The 27,043-nt window shown below is 35.9% G+C and overlaps 1 protein-coding gene and 2 non-coding genes across 3 annotated transcripts; 1 reads left to right on the forward strand and 2 right to left on the reverse strand.

Annotated features, from left to right (window-relative positions):
• Nucleotides 1-1,491: 1,491 nt before the first annotated feature.
• Nucleotides 1,492-17,625, forward strand: Smp_105220 (hypothetical protein). The gene is made up of 3 exons (XM_018796149.1): nucleotides 1,492-1,634; nucleotides 13,493-13,584; nucleotides 16,570-17,625. Exons 1-3 carry the CDS (start codon nucleotides 1,571-1,573, stop codon nucleotides 16,786-16,788), a joined length of 375 nt encoding a protein of 124 aa, XP_018650391.1. The 5' UTR covers nucleotides 1,492-1,570; the 3' UTR covers nucleotides 16,789-17,625.
• Nucleotides 5,593-5,664, reverse strand: Smp_tRNA_01504_Pseudo_TGA.1.1. The gene has a single exon. It is a non-coding gene (tRNA).
• Smp_tRNA_01189_Pseudo_TTG.1.1 lies at nucleotides 7,983-8,054 on the reverse strand. The gene has a single exon. It is a non-coding gene (tRNA).
• Nucleotides 17,626-27,043: the final 9,418 nt, after the last annotated feature.

The following is a 27,043-nucleotide window of genomic DNA, read 5'->3' on the forward strand; positions in this document are numbered from 1 at the left end:
AATTAAACTGTAACTCAAATACTTTGAAACCTTCGAAACGAACACATCCTTGAGGACTGAAACCTAGTCAGAATATTTCTGGACATATTTTAGTTTGAATGTCTATGTACTGAATGCCTAGAGATGAGGATTGTTAGGTTATAAATTTATTGGGACAGAATAACAAGTTTACCAGAGTTTAGATTAAAGTTGTCATGATTACCTATGATAATTTTGAATAATCCGACTTCTGGTCACTATTACATATTTCTGAATGACATAATCTTGCAGCTCACTGTATTCCATCTACGTTTGTTTAACGACGATATTAAATTCATGAAACCTTTTACACTGTACCTTATCACTATGTTTTGAATTCATTAGTAGTAAGATAGAATCCTAACTCCGTCTGTAGCTTTTCTAGAGTAACTGCCGGTCCCAAGCCCGAATAAAGGAGAAGGGTTGGCCATGGGATTAGCCATCCCATCCTGTAGTAAACTAACTCGAAAAACAAAAATGCTAACCAGAAAAAATAATCCAAACCATTTAAACTCTCCTCTGAGAGTTGAAGGAAGAATTATGACACCTCATGATGAAAGTCGAAATTCTTCGGAAGTCACGAGACCGATGCCCCTTCTAACAACGAGATCAACAATTTTTATAGGCCTAGGACAGGATTGATTGGAGAATACTGCTGAGTGGCCTATACTCCTCAACGTGGGGTAACAGGCATAAGTAAGTAAGTAAGTAAGTAGATAGAAATCTCCTATATCAGATCTTTTCAAATAGTCAGTTGATCACGATAAAAACTACTTACAAATTCTAGTTCTAGTGGGAAGCAGTGACCAGTGGAGTTCAACCACGTCTGCTGTTGAGATACCGACTCACTGAAGACATTGTTGAATGGTTGCTCAACTTCGTGGACTGATTGAAGTTACACATTAACACTGTTGGATGTCAGTCCGCTCAGTGGTCTAGTGGTTAAGCGCACGCGCACGAGACTGATAGGTCCTGGGTTCGAATCTCTCGAGGGGGGATCGTGGATGCGCACTGCTGAGGAGTCCCACCACAGAACGAAACGGCCGTTCACTGCTTCCCAGTTTTCCATGGTTGTCTATCTTTAATCGACTTATGATTTCAACTATATAAGAAATTTCCTATATTAGATTTTTTCAGATTGTCAGTTGATTATAATAAAAACTACTTACAAATTGACTAAAATCAAAAATTCAGAAATTTTACTAAAAAAATTTCCCATCCTTTAATAAATGAATAAATCAACGAGCGTATGATGGACACATAAATAGGGGAAAATGAATTAAAAATGCCAATATAAATCTATTAACCAATGAAATGGGTAAAATACATTTATAACTGTGTCATCATATCTCACCTAGTAACTTCATTTGATAGTTCACAAATCACACCCACTCGCATAATTTAAAATCTAAACAAACCAATCCATGTATATTAGTACCATATATATACAATCGAAAACAAAACGGTAAAGTTCTTTGGTCACGATCACATTCTCAACGATTAACACTATAGATTCTATCCTGCCAACAACAACAAGTCAACAGAATTCATAATGAAAGTATTGGGAATTTGTGTTATACTTACATTAATATTCAATGGAATAAATTGTATAAAAAGTAAGTATGTTTCATAATGTAGTGTCCGAATGGTTAAATGAGATAGTTTTAGTGTTTATCCATGATGATAATGAGTTATTAGTATTATAATTATTATCAGAAGGGGTTTTGTGGAGATTTAGTACTTTCATTAGTCAATTGAAGCTAGACCACCAAGGAAAACCTGGAAGCACTGGACGACCGTTTTGTCCTATTGTGGGACTCCTCAGTAGACTAAATTCTTTCATCGGTTCCGACATATCAAAAGACAAGTGACCTTACAGAGGTCAGCATCGGTACCCTATTCGGAAAGGAAGTTTAATCATGCATAGTAGACGAGCAATAAAAGTAGTGTTGCTGATGAACACATCTCTATGAAGCTGTAATACATGCTCTATTGATAATTCTCAAGCTAAAGAAGATTTTTGTGGGCATTGCTGAACGAACCTTAATTTAATTCATGATTTTCTGTTACATAAATTAATTTTAAAAATATAGATGCTTTGAAATTTTACACCGTAGATTGACCTTTGTTAGACAACCATTGAAAAAATATTAATCAATCGACGACTCTCTTATCCTTGTATTGTGACTCCATGTTGGAGTTGTAAATGAGCACTGTTGAGGAGTGAAAAATTAGGTGAAAGGATGCTCAGTGTTTCCCAGTTTGCAATTGTTTCTTAACTTTAGTCAATCTCTGATGAAAAAATGCAAAATTAAATCCTTCTATAGTGCACATAAGGATTAAGAACCAAGTACGGCGTGTTTGAGTATTTTGTTAATGTGCTGATCATTTTTATTAATCACAACTTAAAATAAGCCTTAAGAATCGAAACAATTATTTGAACCACTGACACGTCTTACCATTTTCATAAATGAAAACATGAGTCAACTGAAGCTAGACCATCATGGAAAACCTGGAAGCACTGGATGGCCGTTTCGTCCTATTATGGGACTCCTCGGCAGTGCTCATACGGCCGTCCAGTGCTTCCAGGTTTTCCTTGGTGGTTTAGTTTCAATTGACTCATGATTTCAACTATGAAAATACTAAATCTTCACAAAACCCCTTCTGAAATCCTACCATTGTCATTATTATTATACTTGTTAAGGTTTTTGAGAAATTTATTCAGCATCCACCCCTATCTGCTAATTCTTGCCTAATTCGTATTATACCACATATTACGTAATATCTGGTATGTAATTACATGATTCTCTCTCTTACCCCATGTCAACTATATTTATGCCGATCATTTATCTCATGATTTCATTTCACCTATAAACTGATTCAAGTTACCACTTCATATTAGTCACACCGGTGTACTCTGCTTATTAATTTGGATTTATAATTGTAGAACCTGATGAGAAATTATTGAAAATATTCTTCGCTCATATAATTGTTTTTTAATATAATGGGATTTTGTTTTAGCAATTAGAGGTCAAGCGTTCGCGCGCAAGACCGAAGATTCTGGGTTCGAGTCCTGCTTGCAGGGTCACGGATGTTCACTGCTTGAAGGTCCTTTATTGGGATGAAAAGGCTGTACAGTGCTTCCAGGTTTTCAATGGTGCTCTGACATTGGTCAATTCATGATCTCGAAATTTGTGTATCTTTGTTACTTTCATTCCATGATATAAACATTCTACCAACCTACCTATAAACCAATTCATTAAGCGAATACTATTAGTGGTCACTCTAAATTGTCTGTCAAAATCTGAAGTTTGCTTTCTCTAATCAGAATTGTAAAGCATCATAGCATAAATTTTCAGATAAGTTAGGTTATTTTTTTACCATAAAATCCATTCTATTTCAGCAGGGTGTTTAGGTTCTTTTCATGTCAGAGACTCATATAAGGTTGACATTTTGAAGGACCAAGTGTAGAATTACTTCAAAAAGCTCATCCTTCAATGCTCTCTTAGGACAACTTTATTTCGAATAAACTAAAACAGGAAGAAATTGGCATGCATACAGTAAAATAGTTTGCATCTTTAAAGTGTTTATGCAGTAAATAACAAATAATACATGGAAAAGGAAAAAAGAGGAGGAATACCTCTTGAGGTACAATAACTTTGGGTAATGGAGGATTGGGTTACTTTTCTTCATGCTTAATATACTGTCCATTTTCAAAAACTAGTAACATAGACAATTAGTCATCCTGCTAACATATTCAATAACGTAAAACTTAGAGCCGGATCAAAGACAAAAGTATAGTCGAGAAAATTGTAGTGAATGTACTCCCCATTTTTATAATCTAGGAACTTTTTTGAAGCATAGCAACTGTAGAATCTAATGTGCATCGTTCACACTTGTGAGAAAAGTAGGATGTATCAGTGTCCCATTATAATATAGGTTAAAATGTAAGTTGCAATAGCTTCTCTGCCGTTTTGAGAAAAGAATAATTTATTTCTTTGGTCTTCCATGTGGTATTTAAAAGACCAAACACATTCATCGATATCGGGACTACCCTTTTTTTTCTAAATTTCCTTATAGATTCCATTGTAAATGATTCATCAAAAGTGTTCAGAAGATAGCACAGAATAGTATCATATTTCTTGGAATCTGGGTTCAATTTGTTGTCGGGTTAAGAATTAATTTCATTAAAATATTGGGATACAACTTTCTCTAGAATTTTGAAAAACCGAATATACTTGTTATGTTATTATGCTCTGTTAATTTTCACTTGATAATATCGCCAATTAGGATACTGACTTGCTTGACCTTGGCACAGTGCCAAACCAATGACGCATAAACCAGCACGAGCAGCCATGAGTCAACTTTGAGTGCTTATTGGTTCTTCTCGACTAGCCCTGTCAGTATGAATCCAGAACACAGTTTCAGTTTTCACTGTATGAATCATATCTTTCAAACATACGCAGTTTATAAACAACCAAATCAGACCGCATTTATAGTATCATACAAATAGGCTTGTTATCTTCTTAGAAAGACGCATTAATGTTATATGGATCTATGAGACAATTAAGTTTTAATGTAATTTCTCAAAAGAATAGTATACATGTAAATCGTTGGTAAAGAATGTGTTTTTTAGCCGTGAAGTATGCTTTTGACTTAAGTTACTATGATACGTTTCCATTTTTGTGATACTCACGATTGAGTTTTGGCTAGTCTTTGTTTGCATATGGGTTCTTCAAGTGAATGCTTCGATATTGGCTGAAGTTAAAAGTTGAACAAATTATTTCAGGTCCTTATTCTGTAGCTTATTATATCGTATTTCATTATTTCAAATGATAAATATCTAGTTGTAGTTCCAGTGTGAACAATAATAATAATTCATGTGAGAAGTTCTGAATATTATCAGAAGGGGTTTTGTGGAGATATAGTATTTTCATGGCACGAGACTGGTAGGTCCTGGGTTCGAATCTCGCGAGGCGAGGTCGTGGATGTGCGCTGATGAGCAGTCCCATAATAGGACGAAACGGTCGTCCAGTGCTTCCAGGTTTTCCCTGGTGGTCTAGCTTCAATTGACTCACACTTTCAAGTTCTGAATAGTCTGAAATATTTATTTTGAATAGAAATATCTTGATAAACAGTTGTCTATAAATACACTTGCTGTCACTGTCCAATTTAATGGAACAAGTTTGAGTTATTAAGAATAATTACAACACGACGTTCGCTAACTATTTACTATAAGAAACTATATTTGGTTGCTTTGGATAAGCAACCTGATGATTTTAATCGGAAACTTATCAAGGTTTACAACGTCGTCTTGAAATGCTATATCATTCATGATAATGTCATACAGTGTAAAAATTACTGGGCCATGGAAATACTCAGTATTATTGTAGTGAACAAGGAGACAAGTGGGGAAAATCGGATGTATTTGAGCACAAAATTACAGACTATCTCACTAAAATCTGAGGACCATATAGTAAATAAAGATGGATAGAGGCTAGCGGTGGAATCCAGGACGCGCGTTTCGTTCTATTTGGGACTCGTCAGCTGGATGTACTTGCATCTCAGAGATGATGTTCTCTCTGGGACTCGAACCCAGTATCTTTCGTTTCAAACGCCATCACGTTACCCACTCAGCTACTTAATCTTGATAGCCACTTGCTTGTGCAATGGGGTGAAGTTTAAATTTACTTAGTATTGTATGTTTTAATCTTCCCATTGACTAGTCAGTCTCTAATTGGCGGATAGTAAATAGTTAATTTACAAAATAACAATCCATCGTCTCAAACTTGACTGTTCCTTCTGCAAATATCAGTCCATAGTCTCCGATTACTATTGTTTATGCATTTTCGTACCAATCCCGTTTCGTTTTCGTTCATTCAATGCCTGACCATCGTTTTATACTACTTATGTGGATATAAGTAACCCACACCACATTATGATCAGTTATAGCTCTGTTTTTACAAATGTGACTACTGATTTCCTTAAAGTATCACCAGAATATGATGGAATTATTTAAGTAAGTGGGATGCGTGAAAGAAAACGATTAACTATAGTTGTAAGGGTGAAGTGTTGTTGAGTTAATGCTATCTCTAAGCTACAAACTGTATGATATGACTAGAAAGCAACGGACATGGTTACAGTTATTTTACTGAAGATGAATGCATTCTTTTACTTCATCCTTTGATTACTGGATTTTAATACTTCCTATGGTTATTCTTATTTCCGATAACTATAAAAATAATTCCTATCCTCCGCTTATTTTTTCCATAGATAGATTTATCTTGCTGACATAAACCTATTTATTCACCTATTTAAATTTGCTTATAACTGTTTATCTAACTGATAAATTCACTAGGGGGAAATCAAATTTTATTTGAATCATTTTGTAAAGAATTACCATTTCTTGCCTGAAGGATGATGGTAGTTTTTTTTAGTAGCATAAAAGAATAATCCAACCAAAATCGGGTATTCATAGGACTTATGGTTAGTGACTAGCAGTGGAATCTTTAAGGCGCGTTTCGTCGTGCTTGGGACTTGACAAATGAATGCATTTGGATCCGAATGTTAACTTTCACTCTAGGATCAGAACCTGACGCCTTTCGCTTTAAATGCCTAGCTCTTTATCCACTTAGCTACTGAGTTCAGATAGTCACTCATTTGTGAAAACGGGATAAATTATATTTTTTTCTAATAAGTGTTAGAATCCTCTGAATGTTGAAGTTGAGAACTGCAATTGATTAATCTCTTCTGACATATAGTAATATCGAGTTAATTCATATAGGTCGCACATCTACCAAAAGAGATTGGTCAATTGTAGAAATCTTGAACATAATTTTAGTCATGAGTCATGGAGTACTTGGAAGCATTGGGGACATACTTGGTACTAATTTATGGTTTAGAGTTAAAGTCACATGTCAAACATTTTTTGCTTCAGTCAATTTGAGGTATAACACGGCAATCATTCGATATGATTACTAAGACTCATCTCACCTCTGACTTGACTAAGTTCTACCAGGTACTACTTTTAATTATGATCTGCATAGTTAATCTGAAAAGCATTTATTATATGGAGATAGTATAAGCATGAGTCACCGAAGTGTGAAGTAGATAAGGACTCCGGAAAGTATACTTAGTATATTGTAATGATGAGGACTATGTGATAAGAAGTGTAGAAATAATCATTTTAATTGTGTAAGTAATTCTATAGAGTTGAGATCATAAGTCAATTGGGAAACTTCGATGCTCTGGAAGGCCGTTTCATCCTATTGTTGGACTCCTCAGCAGTGCATCCACGACCCCCTCTCGCGAGATTCGAACCCAGGACCTACCAGTCTCGCTAGTGAGCGTTTAAACTCTGGACCACTGAGCCGGCATCCAACGGTATTAATTTCTAACTTCAACCGGTCTACGAAATTGAGCAACCATTCACCAATGTCATCAGTGAGTTAATATCTTCCAACAGATCTGGTTGAACTCCACTGGTTACTGCTTCTCACTAGTATAAGTAATTATTAGAAACGTCTGTTCAGTTTCATTATGTCGCGTAAGAGATAAAGGTTTTACAAACCTATATTCAATATAAAGACTACGGTTGTTAACTCGAATCCATCTAACACTTTTGATGTGCATGAGACGAGAATTAAACTGTTTGACAAAATGTAGAGATTTTACGATAGATCATTCAAGATGCTTGAATTTTGCCTATAACTTAACAAATACCTATCAAATGTGCTAGATCAGAGTTGAGTGCTGACTTTTTTGACCTTTACCAAATCATTCAGATAGATAATTACTCACTTGTTTGTACTCTTGATGGATAAGTAAACGCTAACTGACTGGAAAATGGCAAACAGAGATTGGGCAGTAAACAAAGATGGATGGTGGTTAGCAGTAGAATCCAGGACGCGCGTTTCGTCCTACTTGGGACTCGTCAGCTGGATGTACCTGCACCTCAGGGTTGATGTTCACTCTGGGACTCGAACTCAGTACCTTTCGCTTCAAACGCCATAGCGTTATCCCCTCGGCTACTGAATCCTGATAGCCACTTACTTGTGCGATGGGTTGAAGTTTGGATACATAAAATTTATTTTTCACACCCTTGACTACAACTTATATTGTCTTCATTCTGATTTCCCATAATACATAAAAATATTATTATTGCTGAGTCCAATTCTTGTATTTGAGATACATCATTGACCTCATATAAAGTTTCCTATATAAAACAAATAAGGAATATTCACTGATGTAAAATGAGGTATTTCACTTCTCCTCCCCCCTTCATTTCATCTTTTCTATCTCAATTAACCTAATAAGAAGCAACAAGGAATTAATTAACCTGATAGAAGATATTTAATCATTTTATTCTAGTTCAAATTCTATCAGGTCACTTCTAACACACATGAGAATATATTTATGTATTAAATTACATATAGTTTATATCATAGGCTGATCTCAATTAAATAACTATTGGCTAGTTATTTCATCTTAGTGTGTATTACAATGTTCAGTCATCTAATTAAGATACTGTGATATACACGCTTAGCATGCTCGAGTTTAAAGTGGTACATAAGTGAAAAGACCAAGCGTAACTAGGATACTGTATCGGCAAACTATTTTTTTTTACCATCTCTTACCTGTCATCATACCTTGAGCTGGCGTGCGCTCAGAAGCACGTGATACATCGAAATTCACTTAATCCATCAGTATAGTAATACTTATTAGTACACATCCATAACTCAATAAAAGAGGATTAAATTCAGGAACTTCAATTCTTAGGATGAGCGCTTAAATTCTAGACCACTGAGTCGGTATTCATCGATCTGTATGTTTAGCTTCAATCAATTCACGTTGTTGAGCGATTGTCCTTCAATGCCTTTGGATAATGACTAGCTCACACTCGATATTAGTTAACTTCAATTTTTAGGGCCTCTTAATAAAACGTCGTGAATTATCCTTCGAAATTAGTCAGCAGTGAGTAAATAACTTAGTAGTCATTATATAATAAGTTAAGAGAGATAATTTGAAACCAGCTTGCATCGGAAAAGTGTTTCATTTTAGCTCAATAGTACAAAATTAACAAACAACTCCACATAATATTGCACGGCAAATAGTATTTTAAGGTGTATAGTATCGATCAATTTCAAATTAAATTGAAGTAGCTGTTCCATATAACTAATATCGATAAGAACTTTGTAAACTTCAAATGACAAACTTGTGCTACAGTCAGTCAAACGAAAGGTAAGTTTAGATAACGTCTGCAGTATATCGTATACCCCGTTCTGATCCAGTTGTTCAACTAGACAATATTCTCAATGAAAGTTCAAGGTTCAATCCACGGTTGGAATGAGGATGCACACTATTGAAGAACATCAGCTGTCTTGTACTGGTTGGTTATGTAGCTAAGTTACTCTGTGGTGCAACACGTTTTTTTCCTCAGTCTGATAGCATTAACGTGCTAATGAATTAACCATAAACACCATAGAACCTGGAAACTAAATTGGTTAGTCCAAGTTGGCATGCCATGACATGAGCGCAAACTTTTCTGTTATTATCATCAGAAAAAGAAAGTTTGACAAATGATTACATTCAGTGAGACTAGATTTTAACTGAAATTTCAGTTCAGTGGTAGTTTCCTATTCAAAACATTCTCCTTCATTCATTTATTTATTTTTTAATTAAACAAAAATATTGGTACAAGGAAGCACTGCACAAATCTCATTCGATTTGTGTGAGGGCTGTGATATTACCCAGGTGCCAAAACCGAAACAGGTGGTTTTCCTAGGGGACCACACACGGAGGGTTAGACCTAAAGATCTGATCCACAAGGCAGTAGAGCATCGTAAGGAGATGCAGTCACATGGTAACCGGTGACCAACCATTGATTCATACGCCATTTGTTCCTTCAAGATACTGGAGCTCATGTGCAGCATTGGTTTGGAATCAGGGTTATCCAACTCCCCTACTTGGACTTTCCGTATCCACCAACCCGGTTAAAGCGCTGGACATTCGCTTTTCGTCCTCTCAATTTCGTAAACAACACCGTGGTCACGAGAAAACAGTGAGTAGGAATTTTCTGGCAGAGGCTATATACATGTGGCCATGTGAGACCATTTTGAGAGCGGACTCTCCCCACTCTTGGCTGTACCAGGGCATTTGGTGTTAGATTAAACACAGTGGAATATCCGTAAACTTTCAGTTTCAATGCAATTCCCTTTCTTTCCAAATAGTGAATCGATACAAAAATCCATTATAAAGTAGATAGTAAATATAAAGTCACCATGTTTCTGCCCTAAATTCTTTGTTTTTAACTGTAAATAACTGATTTTAGATAACAAAGATGATGAATATGTTTATGAGAAATATTTATTTTGTCCTAAAATTAGGCAAATTTAAATGAAATGATACTATTAGTGTTTGTATCATTGAAGCTTTATCAGTTTTATGTATTTAAGTTTATAAAACTAAACAAAGAGGGTGTTTTAATCATTATATATATATCTATATATATGCTGATTTATTGTACAATCACTGAATTCAGCATTATTGGTCTGTATGATAGCTAATCCGTGTCAGGTAGAGATAGGTATCTACCTCAGATAATGGAAGATGGTCACGTGACATCATGAATTGGTTGAAGTTAGAAACTAATACCGTTATATGTTGACTCAGTAGTCCAGAGGTTCACGTTCGTACACGAGAACTAAGGTTCTGGGTTCGAATTCCATGTACAGGATCGTGAATGTACACTGCTGAGGAATCTCATATTAAGACTAAACGGTCGTCCAGTGCTTCCAAGTTTTCAATGGTGACCTAACATCTATCAATTCATGATCTCAATCGAGAGCTTAATAGTCTCCACAACCTCATACTGATGTTAGAAAATAATCAGAGAATAAAATTAATCTCTTTATTCAATAGCGTATATTTGATTTCATTGAAGAACTTTCAGTATAACATATACGATATTGAGATCTATATTTTTGCTTAATATTTGCTTTAGATATTCATATTTATGAACAGACATGTGGAGAGTCTTTCAATGAGGATTAACTCTAACTTATTATTATCTGCAAATGATCGTCAACAAGTTTAACTCCGATAACAACAATTTTCTACCTAATGAAGGACATGTTGTACGGATTTCAATATCGAACTCTCATTTCTATAAAAAAGTAACATTTAGGGAAGATAATATGACAATCACCAAAATGCCCCCAAATACCCTGGTACGACCGAGAGTGAGGATAGTCCGGGGAAGTCCAACTCACTGCTTTCTCGTGACCACGGTGTTGTTTACGAAATTGAGAGGACGAAAAGCGAATGTCCAGCGCTTTAACCGGGTTGGTGGATACGGAAAGTCCAAGTAGGGGAGTTGGATAACCCTGATTCCAAACCAATGCTGCACATGAGCTCCAGTATCTTGAAGGAACAAATGGCGTATGAACCAATCGTTGGTCACCGGTTACCATGTGACTGCATCTCCTTACGATGCTCCACTGCCTTGTGGATCAGACCTTTAGTTCTAAGGCTCCGTGTGTGGTCCCCTAGGAAAACCACCTGTTTCGGTTTTGGCACCTGGGTAATATCACAGCTTTCACACAAATCCAATGAGATTTGTGTAGCGCATATATATCTGGTGCCCCTTTTGTACCAATATTTATGTGTTTAAATAGATAAAAATCACCAAAATTATTCTTGATTCCAGCAGTAATTAATAAACATTATAGGTTGTAAGCATTTTGTACGAGACTTTGAATATATTCAAGGGTTAACAGGTAAAAAAAAATTATTCAGTTAAAGCAAACAAACAGACAAACAGGTTACTAAGATGATCTAGGAGACCATTTATTTAACTCCATAATTGTTTTTTCTATTGTGAATAATTGTCATCATAAATTTTGAAACGTGACTTCAGTATAATTTGTTGTAGTATGTGTACTTACTTACTTACTTACTTACCTACGTCTGTTACCCCCAATGGAGCATAGGTCACCGACCATCATTCTCCAACCCACTCTGTCCTGGGCCTGTAGTATTTGTAATTCTTACAATATTATCCGGTTGGGTTATAATTTCGAGTCGATTCTGGAACGAAAAACTATTCATTAATAAGTTTGGGCGAGTTTCAACCTCTATGTATATTATGAATTTCTTAGGAAACGTTATTTTAAGTCACACCTAATACTAAATGAGAACTGATCTCTTCAAAATCTAATTGATGTTATTACCAAAAGTTCTGTCAGTTATTCTTCGTTGTTTCATACCTACAGCATTGATTACGAAGAAAAGGAAGTAACATTAATCTGACGAATAATATCATGTTTGCTCGAGAATGTCAGCAATATTGAGCTTGTTAAGCTGACTATGAGTAGTGGACGTTATGTTCTCAGGAACAAACTTTGATATTGGTTAGAATACTTTTAGCTGGATTAGTTAGGAAAAATAAAAAAACTAAATACTTGATATTAAAACTCAATTATTGGTTTGTTTCAATGCGTTATTCACCTCTAAATACAGTCGTTAATTAACCGTGCTTACGTACACCTGTCACCTCTCGTGGAGGAGCATCGAACGTTCACCTGCATTCTCTATCCAACCCTATCCTGGACAATCCCTTACAGTCGCTATTCATTCTTTTCATGTATGCTTCTAATTCCCGACGTAATGTGTTTTTTGGTCTTTCCGTTTCCCTTCACGTTTCCAAGTTAGTGGTTGCCTCGTGATTCAATTTAGCGATTTCCGTAATGTATGTCCTATCCACTTCCAATGTCTTTTCCTAATTTCCTCTTCAGATGGAGTCTAATTTCCTATCTCCAACAGTAGGTTATAGTTAATGGAATCCCATCAGCGGACATTGAGGATCTTGTGTAGACAATTGTTCTTAAATAATTGTACATGTTTGATGATGGCTGTGTTAGTTGTGGAAGTTTCAGCTTCATACAGTAGAACTGTCTTAAAGTTTGTATTGAAGACTATGACTTTGATATTGGTTGATAGTTGCTTTGATTTTCACATGTACTTCAGTTGTAGGGGTGCTGCTCTTACTTTGGCAATCCTTACCTTTATGTCTGCTTCAGGTCCTCGTTCATTGAAGATGATGTCCAGGTAGGTGGAGGTTTCTACATCTTCCAGAATTTCGCCATCATGTGTGATTGGCTTGGTGTTCTCTGTGTTGTATTTGAGGATCTTGGTTTTTCCCTTGTGTATGTTGAGTCCTACTACTGCAGAGGCTTCTGCTACACTATCTGTTTTTATCTTCCACTTCCACTTATAGATCTCCTAGGGTTACTGCCGGTCTCAAGACCACACAAAGGATGAAGGTTGAGCATTTCGTAGAAAACAACCTTGCTATAGAATAAAAACACTCACCAGAATAAACAAATTAATTTACAGTATACATATATAACAAATAATTCAATTACGTCAACTAATGAGATAGTTATGTATTAATCAAATTTGTTTTTCTTTTTAGATAAGAAAGTCAAATGTTATCGATGTTCCGATTGTCCTAATCCATTCGATAAGACACAAATAACTGAATTAGGTAATTGTAACTTTTGTCGAGTAAGTTTACAAATTATTATTATTAGTAGTAGTATTGTTAGCTTTATTCAATATAAGATTTTTGGTACAATATAGAATTCTCAGCAAAAAGTATTTCCATAGTTGAAATAATGAGTCAATTGAAGCTAGACAACCATGTAAAACCTGGAAGCACTGGACGACTGTTTCGTGCTCTGGCGCGAGATTGATAGATCCTGGGTTCGAGTATCGCTCGCGAAGCGGGATCGTGGATGCTCATTGCTGAAGAGTCCCATAATAGGACGAAATGGCTGTCCAGTGCTTCCAGGTTTTCCATGGTGGTCTAGCTTCAATTGACTACTGATTTCAACTATGATAATACTAAATTCTCCACGAAATCCCTTCTGAAAAAGTATTTCAACAAGTTTCCGTTTCTTACTTCTTCGTCGATCCTGATGATAAATATTAAGTAATTCTCAGTTAAAAGTTAGCAGTCCAGTCAATCGACATCTAAATAATGTACAATCGTTTCGCTGCATATTGCCAACAACCACGATACCTCTGATTAGGCTTTTTGTAACCTTTACAGCGAAAGGTTGTACACTTTTAAGAAACGCACCTGAATAGGTTGTGCAGTTAATAGCCATAATGATGTATTAAAACAAACAAAATTAGATAACTTGTTGAAATATCTAGATAGAAGGAACAGGTAGCCCAGATGTTTAAGCAGGCCGCCACATCCATGCGATGTTATGATAAAAAAATCTTTCAAGTTTCAATATTTCAGTTTTATTTTAAAATCTGACTATTTACAACTTATTTTCCTTCTACTTATAGACCATTCATGGTGAGACTATAATATATGAACTATCTTTGAACAACGCTAAAATGACCATGCCCAAGTACGGCCGAAAGTGGAGAGGGCCCGCCCTCTCTTTCGAAACGCTCCCACATGGCCACGCGTATACAGCCTCTGATAGGGAAGTCCTACTGACTTCCTTCTCGTGGCGGGGGTGTTGTTTACGAAATTGAGAGGACGAAAAGCGAATGTTCGGCACTTTAACTGGGTTTGTGGACACGGAAAATCCACATAGAGGAGTTGGAAAACCTTGATTACAAACCAATGGCACACATGGTCTCCAGTATCCTGAATGGTGTACAAATGGCGTATGAACTAATCGTTGGTCACCGTCTACCATGGGACTGCATCTCCTCACGATGTCCCCCTGCCTTCTGAATCAGACCTTTGGGTCAAAGTCTACGGATGTGGCCCCTAAAGAAAACCACCTGCCTCGGTCTGGGCACTCGGGCAGTATCATAGCCCTCACACAATTAAATGAAATGACAATTTTTGTGTGGCGCATATATATCTTGTGCCCTCTTGTACCAATATTTATGTGTTTAAATAAATAAAAAAAATAAAAAATGACCATGAAAGTGTCCATCTACTAACTAGGGTTAAAGAAAGTTATAAATTAGTGCGAGGAACTAGGATTAAGATTTACAGTTGAACGTTAAGGTTAGAAATTATATTTAATGTTCTCATCACGAACTGACATCATCTATAATGCTGAAATGGTATTTAACCAAATGAATGGATGAATCTTGCGCCAAAATCTAAGACCTGTTATCTTAAATCTGATTGGTTCGTCCATAAATTATAGTCTCGATGTCATTCATCATGACTAAAATGAGTGCATTGAGCACAATGACTGGAATTCATGGAGTTTAATTGAATATTCAAAACAGACAATAACAGTCATGATAAAGTAAATAGTGGAACAATAGTCCCCCCAAAAATTTGAACAACTCATACTGATTTATGATACAACCAAAACAAGTTAACAATGAGAGATTTAAGGTCAACAAGAACCAATCAACATCGAGGTGTACAGGACAAGCTGTGAACCACATGTGGAGAAATTCGAACACTTCACTTCTACCCGACGTTTGTGCTGCTGATGATGTCGCTTAGAAGGACAACGAAAGCTCCACGATCAAACCATCCAGTTCAGAGAATAAAACTCCATCAAAAACCTAGTAATGTCACCGAGCGTCACACAGTTAATTTAGTTCAAAGCAGTGTACATTAGCTTGAACTTACAGAAGTTAAATTCTTTTCAGTCACTAAATTATTATTGTAGACAAAGTGTATTGGTTAAAGTTTAAGTCATAAATAGACATCCTCCGATTATTGAGAATTATTTAGTATGTGTCAATGCTTTACATTTTTTTATGTAAGGTATCATGTTCACTGAGAATCCAGAAGGTCCTGAGTTTGATCATTTATGGAGTTATGTGTGGACGCTGCTAAAGAGCTGCAGAACGGGATAACGAAAACTTTCAGAACATCATATTTTCGAACCACTTCTTAAGGTTACCCTGTTTAACTGTAAACAACGATAGACAGCGTACAATTCGTTGTGCATCATACAAAAATTAGCATATACTATAAGATAAATAGAGCTAGATCGTACTATCACATGCTAATCTTCGACCGAATCCTACTGTTATATATTTTATCAAGGATGATGTTAGTTGTAACGAATGAAACATGTTGCGATGTAGACAACTCATCGAAGAAAATTATTCTAAACATAAGTTATTTGTTGGTGACGATCGCTATCGCTGACGTATATGTTTAATATACCATTTTCAGTTTGGGGTTGTGGAACTGACCAATGTTAAACCATCATTGAAAACCTGGTATCACTAAATGGCCATCCTGTCTCAGTATGAGACTCCTCAACAGTGCTCATTCATGTTTTCACACACGGGATTCGAGCCTAGCACTGGTCTTGCGCGCAAACTCCTGACCCCTAGACCAATGAGATGGCATCCGATGGTGTTAATTTCTAACTTCAACCAACCTATGATGTTGAGTGACCATCTTCGATACCAGGATGAAACAGCCGTCCAATGCTTCCAGATTCTCTCTGATGATCTAACATTGATGGGTTCATGATCTCAATGAAATTTAATATATATCATATTCGAAAATTATTATTTATTTTTTAATCTTTTCAGACAGTTTACACTTATCGTGATGAAGATAATTATAGAATTGCGAAAGATTGTGTAGCAAGTTGTGTTCCACAAGATCGTCGTGGTGGTAAAGCTGGCTTAGTAACTGAATGTTGTGATGAAGATTATTGTAATGCATCACCTAAACATTATTCCATTTCATTTCTATTAATTACTAGTTTTACAATTTTTATTACATATACTAATAAATTCATATATTGAACGGTTAACTCGATCTCTCCCGCTCGATCACCCGCCCGCTCGCTCGCTCGCTTATTACATTTATTTTTAAGTCTCATCAAACTATTTGCTTTCAATATCCATCTATCTCTCACAAAATATTAAAAAAAAGACAAACTTGTTTAGATTTCTGTTTTGTAACCAACAGGGATCTATTAAATGTCATTGTTGTTTTTTCTTGATGTTTCATTCTTCCCAACTATATCGAACGAATCAATCAATAAAGAGATCATTATAACTGTTATACTTTATATATATACATGTATTACAATAGAATAACAAGGGTTCTGTAGAGGTATCTCTTGTCTGAATACGTTTGTTGTAATTATCAATTACATATTGTAATTTCTTATAACTGAACACTGATTCTCACAATATGACTATTATTACTATTACTATTATTATTATTACTATCGCTTTTAAAGCTTAGGATTGCGTTGTTGTTTCCCCATTTCTGTCAATCCCAACAGTGTGTTCTGTTTCATTTCAAAGGGAACTTTATATCCAACTTATTTTTAAAAAAAGTTTCTTTGAATAGGTTGTAATTTTTTTTCTTTTTTTTCTTTCGGGTTCTATTATTGAGAATGGGAAAGATAATGCATATTGTTTGTATTATTTTTGTCCCCCCCTCTCTCTCTTTTTCGTCTCTATGTGTATGTTCGTTTATTTTAATCACCCCCCCCCTTATTAGATTGAGATTATAATCAAGCTTCAAATTTGAATTTTGTATGGATTATTAATTTTTATGTTGTATACTATTCACATAAACAAAATGAATTTTAATGTTTTCTTATATATACATATATAAATATTGTTGCTATGGGTATCCTTTTCTCGTTGCAGTCAAGTGTTAGATATCTTGGTTATCTAAGTGTTGGAGCGATCCTGTGAATTCTGAGATGCTACTAAACATAGTAGCAGTATAGCAATCAGTCAATCAGAAACTCTACATGTGACTCTTCACTTTCGAGATGTTTCTAGCAAAACTTCTAGTCAAACGCTGATTGGATAAAATGCTTCTTAATGTTTCCTGAGCCTTTCTTGTCTATTGCGAGAAATTTTCAGGATCGCCTCTACACCTCCCCACTTTCAAGAAATAAGACTTTTTCTTCGGATCTACTTGCAGCTTAATAACTGGTTTTCTACGGCGTTCGGACTTCCTTGGTATCCAGCCTCTATGAGCGTCCATTGGGGTTCCTGTCAGTGGAGTATCTATAAGTATCTCTAGCGAAGCCTCACTCGACTATCTACGGTGTCTAGAACCCTTTTCCTCTGTGTATGTGATTATTGTGTCTAATCCATTTTCCGAAAGTCCCACGCACTTTGTATAGAACATTTCCCATTCTCTTTGCAATGACTCCAGGTTCCCAACGATTTTTTCCAATGTATGACTTGACGAGCACATTATCGCTGACATTAAAACTCCGAATATTCTGATTGTGTCTGCGTCCAACCATTGGTCTAGGTGGCAACATGGCGTCGAATATAGGTCGAATGTTTCTCCTGAACATCGCTTCAGCAGGGGATTTTCCATCTGAGACGATATGGTTAGGCGTAGTTCTATAAGCTGTTAAGAATTTCGAAAGTTGAGAAGAAAAACTCAGTGGGAGCAATAATAAAACGACATAAAATGGTATTCAGTGTTGGTCTTGGAGAATGTACTCAATTAAAAGCTGTTCTTATCCTTCGACAGGGATCAAAGCCGGTGTTTAGACCTAAGAGATCTGTACCATATGCTGCCCTACCAGTGGTTGAACAAGATTTAGAACGACTTCATAAAAGAATGTCATCGAGCCGGTGAATTTCTTAGAATGGGCCGCACCCATAGTGGTAGTAAAGAATACTGATGGTAGCGTCCGTCTATGTGCCGATTACTCAACCGGGCTAAACCGAGCCTTAGAAACTCATCAGTATCCACTTTCCCAACCTGAAGATCTTTTTGCTAAACTAAATGGTGGTAAGCTCCTTGCAAAGTTGCATTTAACGGAAGCTTATTTACAAATTCCTGTTGTTGATAGGGCAGCATATGGTATAGGTCTCTTAACTCGAAACGCCAGGGTTTACGAGACTCACTTAAGTTCCGAGTATAGCGTTCAATTAACAAGACTTATCACTAAGCCATGGATACATTAGTTGATAGGAAAAAAGGAAGCTGAGAAATAGAATAATAATGCTTCATTTACAAAATGCCTCCAGGTATTTCACTTTCTGTTGATGATATATACTACTTACGTCTCTGCACATCAGTAGCATGCACTACACTTTTGGTATTTGATTATGTTTACCACTCATCTTTATCATTTCTTCTGTCTTTCTTGATTCGGTAGGTTGTACTGAAGCAAATCTATGCCAATTCTAATGCTGTCTGACTTACTAGCTTTTAAAATATATGCAATTCATCTGATTCCTGTGAAATGTCAAATAATAAGCTTAAACACTCTTATAGATCAGAGGTTTACCGTGTTCAAAACAGATTAATATCATGTTTTATGTAATATGTGTTAGAGATACGATTGAAGGTATAATAGTTTAATTAGCTGATTATACTACTTATTATGATCTTTTGAATAGTTAAGGATTAATTAATCAAGGTTAGTAATTAATAACTACAAATAGGTATTGAAACTTAAACAGTTGTTATTCAGAAAATTGACACTTATTATACTTCCATGTACCTATAAAAATTGTTGCTCTGGTTGTTAGAAGGTGCATCGATCTCATGACTTCTGAAGGAACTCGGCTTTCATCATGAGACGTCATAATTATTCCTTCAACTCCCAGGGCAGAGTTTAAATGGTTTGAATAATTTTTTCTGGTTATCGTTTTCTTAGCGAGTTGGTTTCCTATGGGATGGAGTAGCTAACCCCATGCCGATCCTCCTCCTTTACCCGGGCTTGGGACCGGTAGTAGCCCCCGGAGGAGCTACAGGCGGAGTTAACACTTATTATAAATTAACGTTTATTATAAAATACAGTACAATATCTCCTTTTATTCATTTGCTTTCATAATAAGTAACTTGATAGTAAGTAGTATATTAATTCTTTATTAAAAACAACGAAAACATCATTGTATATGATGGACGACCGTGTTTTTTAGTGGCCCCCTTAATCTGACTCCAAGTTGATCGTATAAATGATTGTTATTGAAATATTCATGTCGGTTATCCTCGTACATAAATTATCAACTTAACTCGTGTTAGTGAATAACGGAATTAAATAAGCCAAATATGAGAATGAATTTCGAATATGTATATTTTGTACAATTATTGATCCAGACAAACTGTGGTGTGGATTACTGATATCCATATGAGTAGTAATATGGTGATGGTCCGGCATTGAATGTATTTCAGTAGAAGAATGATAATAAAAGAACGGGAACGGCACGAAGTTGGTACGAAAATGCATGAAAACTTATAATCGGAAATTATGGACGAATATTTGCAGAAGAAACAGTCAAGATTGAGACAATTGATTGTTATTTTGCAAATTAACTGTTCACTATATGGTTCTCATATTTTAATGAAATATTCTGTAATGTGCTAGAATACCTTCGATTGTCCCAACCCGTGTTCTTGTTCACTACAAATCGAGTGAAGAAACGAAGAGAAAAGAGCGAAGCGAATTGACGCTCACAGTGGAGAAGGCATGTAACCCAACTCGATTTATAGTCACACAAAAATAAGTTACAGACATGTTTTGATTAGGATACGCTCATATATAAACAATCATGGCTGATAAGCAAACGATCAACAAGGTGAAAATATGACTCAAGGAGAATGAGTAGATTGGCTTGTCCGGAAGCTAGAATAAGCTATGTGGACATAACATAGTAACTGACATTGTAGTTTACTGATTAGTTTGTTGAACGAAATAACTTTAGTTTACTTCATTAAAAAAGACAAAATAAATTATTTTTCTTAAATATAGAACAGTGTTTATGGAAAAGCGATTTGATACATAAGTAGATGGTAAGAAATGATCTAGATAATAGAAATCTAATATGTATGTATATCTATCAAGATGAATTTGTTTAGATGTTGTACAATTTAGAAGGAAACTTTTGTCTCGAACTAACATTAATTAAATAAAAATATCAACAACTAAGCTGTATTATGATTGTGTGAATTATGAAGTTCACTACGTCGACTGACTTAATGATGTTTGATGAGATTAGTGTTATATTACGAGCTAGCCTGTAGGTAGATTTTATTTTTCTGGTTAGCGTTTTTTTAGCGAGTTGGTTTTCTACGGGATGGGGTCACTAACCCCATACCCAACCCTCCTCCTTTACCCGAGCTTGGAACTGGCAGTAACTCTAGAAGAGCTACAGGCGGAGTTAAAAAAGGCGTTAGAAGTGGATCGGACATACATTAATGAAATCACCAATGTGCATCACGAGGCAATCCATAGCTTGGAATCTTGAAGGGAAGCGGAAAAGAGGAGGGCCGAAGAATACATTACGTTGGGAAATAGAAGCAGATATGAAAAGGATGAATGTAAACTGTAAAAAACTGGAAAGAATAGGCTATGACAGAGTTGGATGGAGAAGTCTGGTGGGCGGCCTATGCTCTTCGATGAGGGGTAACATGCGTAAGTAAGTACGTGTAGGGAAAAATGGAAATCATTGATAAGGTATATCCTGCGACTGTGGGTTCCTTGGTTTTAAGGATTCTTGAATATATACTTAATTTCGTTGGATCTGTGTTTCTCTCGTTAAGATTCGAGTTTGTATCGGGTGGTTTCGCAGTCAGACATGGTACTGATTAGCTACTCATTTTAGACGTCACAAAGTAGTAACCAATATCATATTATGTAAAAAGTAGCAGTTATCGACTTTTTATGTTCAATTTACAATAAGGGCATCAGATTAAGTGACTTTAATTTCGTGGTTGGAAGAAGTCAGGTTGTATAACAGATAAGTAAATTGGGTTTATTAAGATTCCAGATAATACTTGTTGGTGAGTGACAGCTATCATAGTAATTCAGTCAAGATCTAGCTGGTGATTACCTTCAACCGCTGAACATGAAGCAAAATAAAACATGATATTCAATCAGTTTAACCTGGTAGCCATTATATTATTGGATTAATACTAATAACTATATAAGCATGCTTTCAGTTTCTATTCATTGGTCGATTAGGATTGAACATAAGTGCACACATTAAAGATTGTATTGGCTGCACAGAAGCAATACATTCATTACTATATCTTAAAAAATATAAACAAAAATCAAAATTGAACATTTAAAGACAAAATTTTATTATTTTGATTCGGTTGTCAATTGGAAACTAAAAAAAGCACACTAGTTTTGAGTATTCAAATGATTTCAATAGTTAAGATCATGAATCAATTGAAGCTAGACCACCATGGAAAATATGGAAGCACTGGACGGACGTTGCGTCCTATTATGGGACTCCTCACTAGTGCTCATCCATGATATCGCCTCACGAGATTTAAACTCAGGACCTATTAGTCTCCACAAAACCCCTTCTGATAATAATCATATGCTCACTGGTGGCTGACTTCAAGAGGTATTTCCTGGAGGTCTAGTGAGAAACAGTGACCAGTGCAGTTCAACCAGGTTTGTTGTGAGAAAGTAACTCACTGAAGAAAATGGTGGATGTATCGCTCAATTTCGTTGATCGGTTGAAGTTAGACATTGACACTGTTGGATGTCGGCTGGCTCTGTGGTCTAGACGTTAAGCATTCGCGCGCGAGACCCATAGGTCCTGGGTTCGAATCTTGCGATGCGGGATCATGGATGCGCACTAGTGAGGAGTCCCATAATAGGACTAGTAGTGGAATCCAGGATGCGCGTTTCGTCTTATTTGGAACTCGACAGTCGGATGTACCTGCCTTCCAGAGTTGATGTTCACTCTGAGACTCGAACCAAGTACCGTTCGCTCTAAATGCCATCGTACTATCCAATTAACGTTTAAATTATATCGTTTTATAGAATGATAAACATAAAATGAGAGTATTTAATATACTGACTGTTTTAATACAGTATTGTATATTCCATAAACTTCTCTGTCAATTCGTTAAGTGGCAGGATGGAATTCATTGATTGTCTGTAATCTAAGCTTATTATTAGTTGGTATTCATGTAGCTGTAATTTTAAGGGAGTTAATGTTTCTTATGCAAATTAAAATTATTCCATCCAGTATCATAGTTCAAAGATGATAGCAATGAATACTACTAAATCAGACCGTGAAACATGGTAATCGTTTTTTTTTTGTATTTCACTTCTGAAGTTCATATCAATTCGTGATCTAAAGTAACTTAACCTTAGTTTCTACGTATGGATATATCTGTTAGATATAGCTGATATATATAATGATACAATATTTGTAAACACATTTATTTTGCTTCCTGTCAGTCATTAAGTCATAAACCCATATAAAATCTAGCACAAATGTACATCGACCCAGTTTCCTGTAATTTACATTATCACAGTGGGAGGGATATAACATTAACAAGATAATAGTTAAGTGAATGTAACAACCGTTTAGAAAAACTTAATATATATAATCGAGATCACAATAAACGATTGAACAGAATGAATAAAATAATGTTAGCCTTGAATTTGACTTCCTAATGGTATAAATCTTTCTGATGATAATGACTGGTAAAGACTGGTAAGCAAAGATGGATAGTGGCTAGCAGTGGAATCCAGGACACGCGTTTCTTCCTAGTTGAGACTCGTCAGCTGGATGTACCTGCATCTCAGAGTTGATGTTCACCTTGGGACTCGAACCCAGTATCGTTCGCTTCAAATGCGATCGCGCTATTCACTCAGCTACTGAGTCCTGATAGCCACTTGCTTGTGCAATCAGGTGAGGTTGAAATGCACTTAGTATTGTTTGTTTGAATCTTCCCATCTTTGTTTACCATGCTTGTGAATTCAGGCTATATCGAGGCATTACGCACAGTATGCACATATGCCAATTAGAGACTGACCAGTTGCAGTCCTAAAAACATCAATGGGATGATCCAAACAAACATTACTCAGTACATAATCAAAGACTATTCCAATGTTATCATCAACACTAGGAATTCAAATATATTCAACTGATGAGTCACAGATAGGATGAAACACGCTTCTTGGATTTTACTGTTAGCAACTATTCAACTTTAATTAAATCCCAATATTTAATAGATAGAAACAGAATAAATACAATTATGATCAATTTCACGCCATAATGATTTTATTTTCGACTATGAAATATGGTTAAATTGTTTTATATTTGAACTTATTTACGTCTGTTACTCCCAATCGAGCATAGACCGCCGGCCAGCATTCTACAACACACTCACTCTGTCATGCGCCTTCATTTCTAATTCTATCCAATTGTTGGTCTTTCTTCTCATGTCCGTCTCCATTTCTCAGTGTAATGTGTTCTTTGGTCTTCCTCTTCTCTTTGACCTTCAGGACTCCATGTGAGAGCTTGTCTTGTGAGGCAGTTGAGTGATTTCCTCAATGTATGTCTTATCCACTTCCAGCGCTTCTTCCTCATTTCTTCCTCCACTGGAATCTGGTTTGTTCTCTCCCACAGTGGGTTGTTGCTGATAGTGTCTGGTTAACGGATCCAAAGTATTTTGCGTAAACAACTGTTAATAAATACTTGTATCTTCTGGCTGGTGGCTTTCATAATTCCCCGGATTTCCGCCCCATACAGTAGAACTGTCTTGATATTTGTATTGAAAATTGTGATCCTGGTGGTGGTTGACAATTGTTTTGAGTTCCAGGTGTTCTTTCATTTTTGAACAATTTGTATATTATTTTTGTTAAAAACATGAAGAAGTTATCCAAAAATGTCATTACTCGCAAGAGATTATCGTAAATGGATACACTACGATTGATCCATTTGATTTTCTTAATGAATAAATCGATTAATTTTTTGGTGGTGTCTGATCCGAGATCGGAATCTCATCTTTTTAATGTTATGAATACATGGCTAAATCTAAATATCTATAACCGATTGTAATTGCTCAATTCTGGAACTTCAGTAACAGGGTATGAATTTATCAAGGCGGGAAAATTCCTTATCGACATCATGCACTATACTGATAGTCGGACCAATGACTAATTTCAGGAATTTACACACTGACCGATGAATGACAAATAAGACCCTAATGTTTAATGGTTCTGGAGTACCTTCGTAAGTCAACGATATATCAGGAAACGAACATAAGGATACTTGATATGACGATACTATTCCAATAGCCTTGAATGATTAATCAAAATTAAGCTAACCGAAGTGCAAATTCAAAACGCTGTTAAAGATAGCTTGTTGATAAAACTCATGACTGATTATGTTCAGTATTTCGAAAGGATTGGATGTTGGTTTCTCTATGGAATGAACTGTCAAGATCTGCATGTTTGGGCTAGGAGTGTTGAGGTTAAGTGTATTAGGGTTAGGAGTTAGGGTTCAGGGTAGCAGTATTAGTGTTGATGGTTAGTGTTCAGGAGTACTCAGGTTAAGAAGTTTGGGGGTTAGGAGCTTTAGTCAAGGGATTTTAGGATTAATAACTAGAGTCTAGGAGTTTCCGTGTTAGTAATAGGTTTTGAAAAATGTAGAGCTAATAATTAGGGCTTATCCTGATCATATGATTGTGATAACCAGTATGAATTATCGATATTTAGCACTAATAGGTTCATTGATGATTTTGAAACTCTTAATTTTCTGTGTTTCTACCATAATTTTTTTTAGATTAGGCTCTTACACAGGCTGGTTGCCGATTGACTATTTTTGATTGCCTAAGCTCATGGTTACCCATAGATTTGCTGAATGAGGTCAGTATGATATAGTCTTGACGATTACATGTCCAGTTCGATAATGATGGAAAACATAAAAAATATAAGCAAAGATGGATAGTGGCTTGTAGCAGAATCCAGGACGCGCGTTTCGTCCTATTTGGGATTCGTCAGCTGGATTTACCTGCATCTCAGAGTTGATGTTCACGTTGTTCACATAATCCTTTCAAAAGAAAACCCCTAAGCCATCTATCCCTCACCAGAATTATCTGTCAAAATCATTCACTAAATCAAAAGAGTGGGCTCGAAGTGAGCACGAAATAAAAATATATGCATTGCAGAGGCATTAACGATTAAATGATTCAAATGCGAAATTTGCATGAGAAGCAGCAAGTGGAATGTCTTATTCTATCAAGTTCCGGTGTTTTATTCCTCCGGTATTATTATCCGCTTAAAATGTTTGTCATTATTATTTAGTTGTTATTGTCACCTCCATGTTTTTCAACTCTTTATATAATAATACGACTTCTTTATTTACGTATTTTAATTGTATAGTTATCTTTTGCATTTCTGTTTCAGAATCGGTTTTAATTTTATCATTTTTCTTTATGGATTAAATTACGAGCTGATCTTAATTTGACCATCTTTAAAAACTTGGAACTACTGGACAGTCTTTTTCTCTTTTATTTGGGACTCCGTATAAGTGTACATCCACAACTATACCTTGGGGGATGAAAGTTAAGATCTTGCGCACGAATGCTCTGAACCGGAATGCATTCGTGTATGTGTCTATTTCCAATCAATTTGTGATACTTTGCAATCCTTATCGATTGGTTGTGGTGGATAAATGTCTCACACCCGACATAATTAAACTCTACTTACCACAGTCTTTCACTAGAACTTCAGGAGTTTCATCTTGAAACCACTCCCTGGTGAGCATATAATCGTTATTGGTATAGCAGGATTTATGAAGATTGTAGAATTTTCATAGCTTAAATTCTGAACTAACTTCAGTAAGACAACTTTTAAAAAACTTTTAAACCATTACCTCAACCTTCTCATAATACTCAAAATATCTGAACATTTTGTAATGTTATCTCTTCCTACTTTTTTTTATGGATTAATATATTTTAATAATTGAGATCATGAATCATTTGAAGCTAAACCACCATGGAAAACATAGAAGCACTCGATGGCCCATTCTTCCTATTATGGGACTCCTCACCACTGCGCATCCATGATCCCGACTAGCGAGATTTGGACTCTTGAACTATCAGTTTCGCGGGCGGAAGCTTAAAATCTAGACCACTGAGCCAGCCGGCATCCAACTGTGTCAATGTCTAACTTCAACCAATCAACGAAATTGAGCGACACATCCCCCACTGTCTTTAGTGAGTTACTATCTCACAACAGACGTGGTTGAACTCCATTGGTCAGTACTCACTAGAACTCCAGGAAATACCTGGAAGCACTGGACGGTC

This window comes from Schistosoma mansoni, chromosome 2 (assembly GCF_000237925.1).
Source record: "Schistosoma mansoni strain Puerto Rico chromosome 2, complete genome".
In the NCBI taxonomy this organism is placed as follows: domain Eukaryota; kingdom Metazoa; phylum Platyhelminthes; class Trematoda; order Strigeidida; family Schistosomatidae; genus Schistosoma; species Schistosoma mansoni.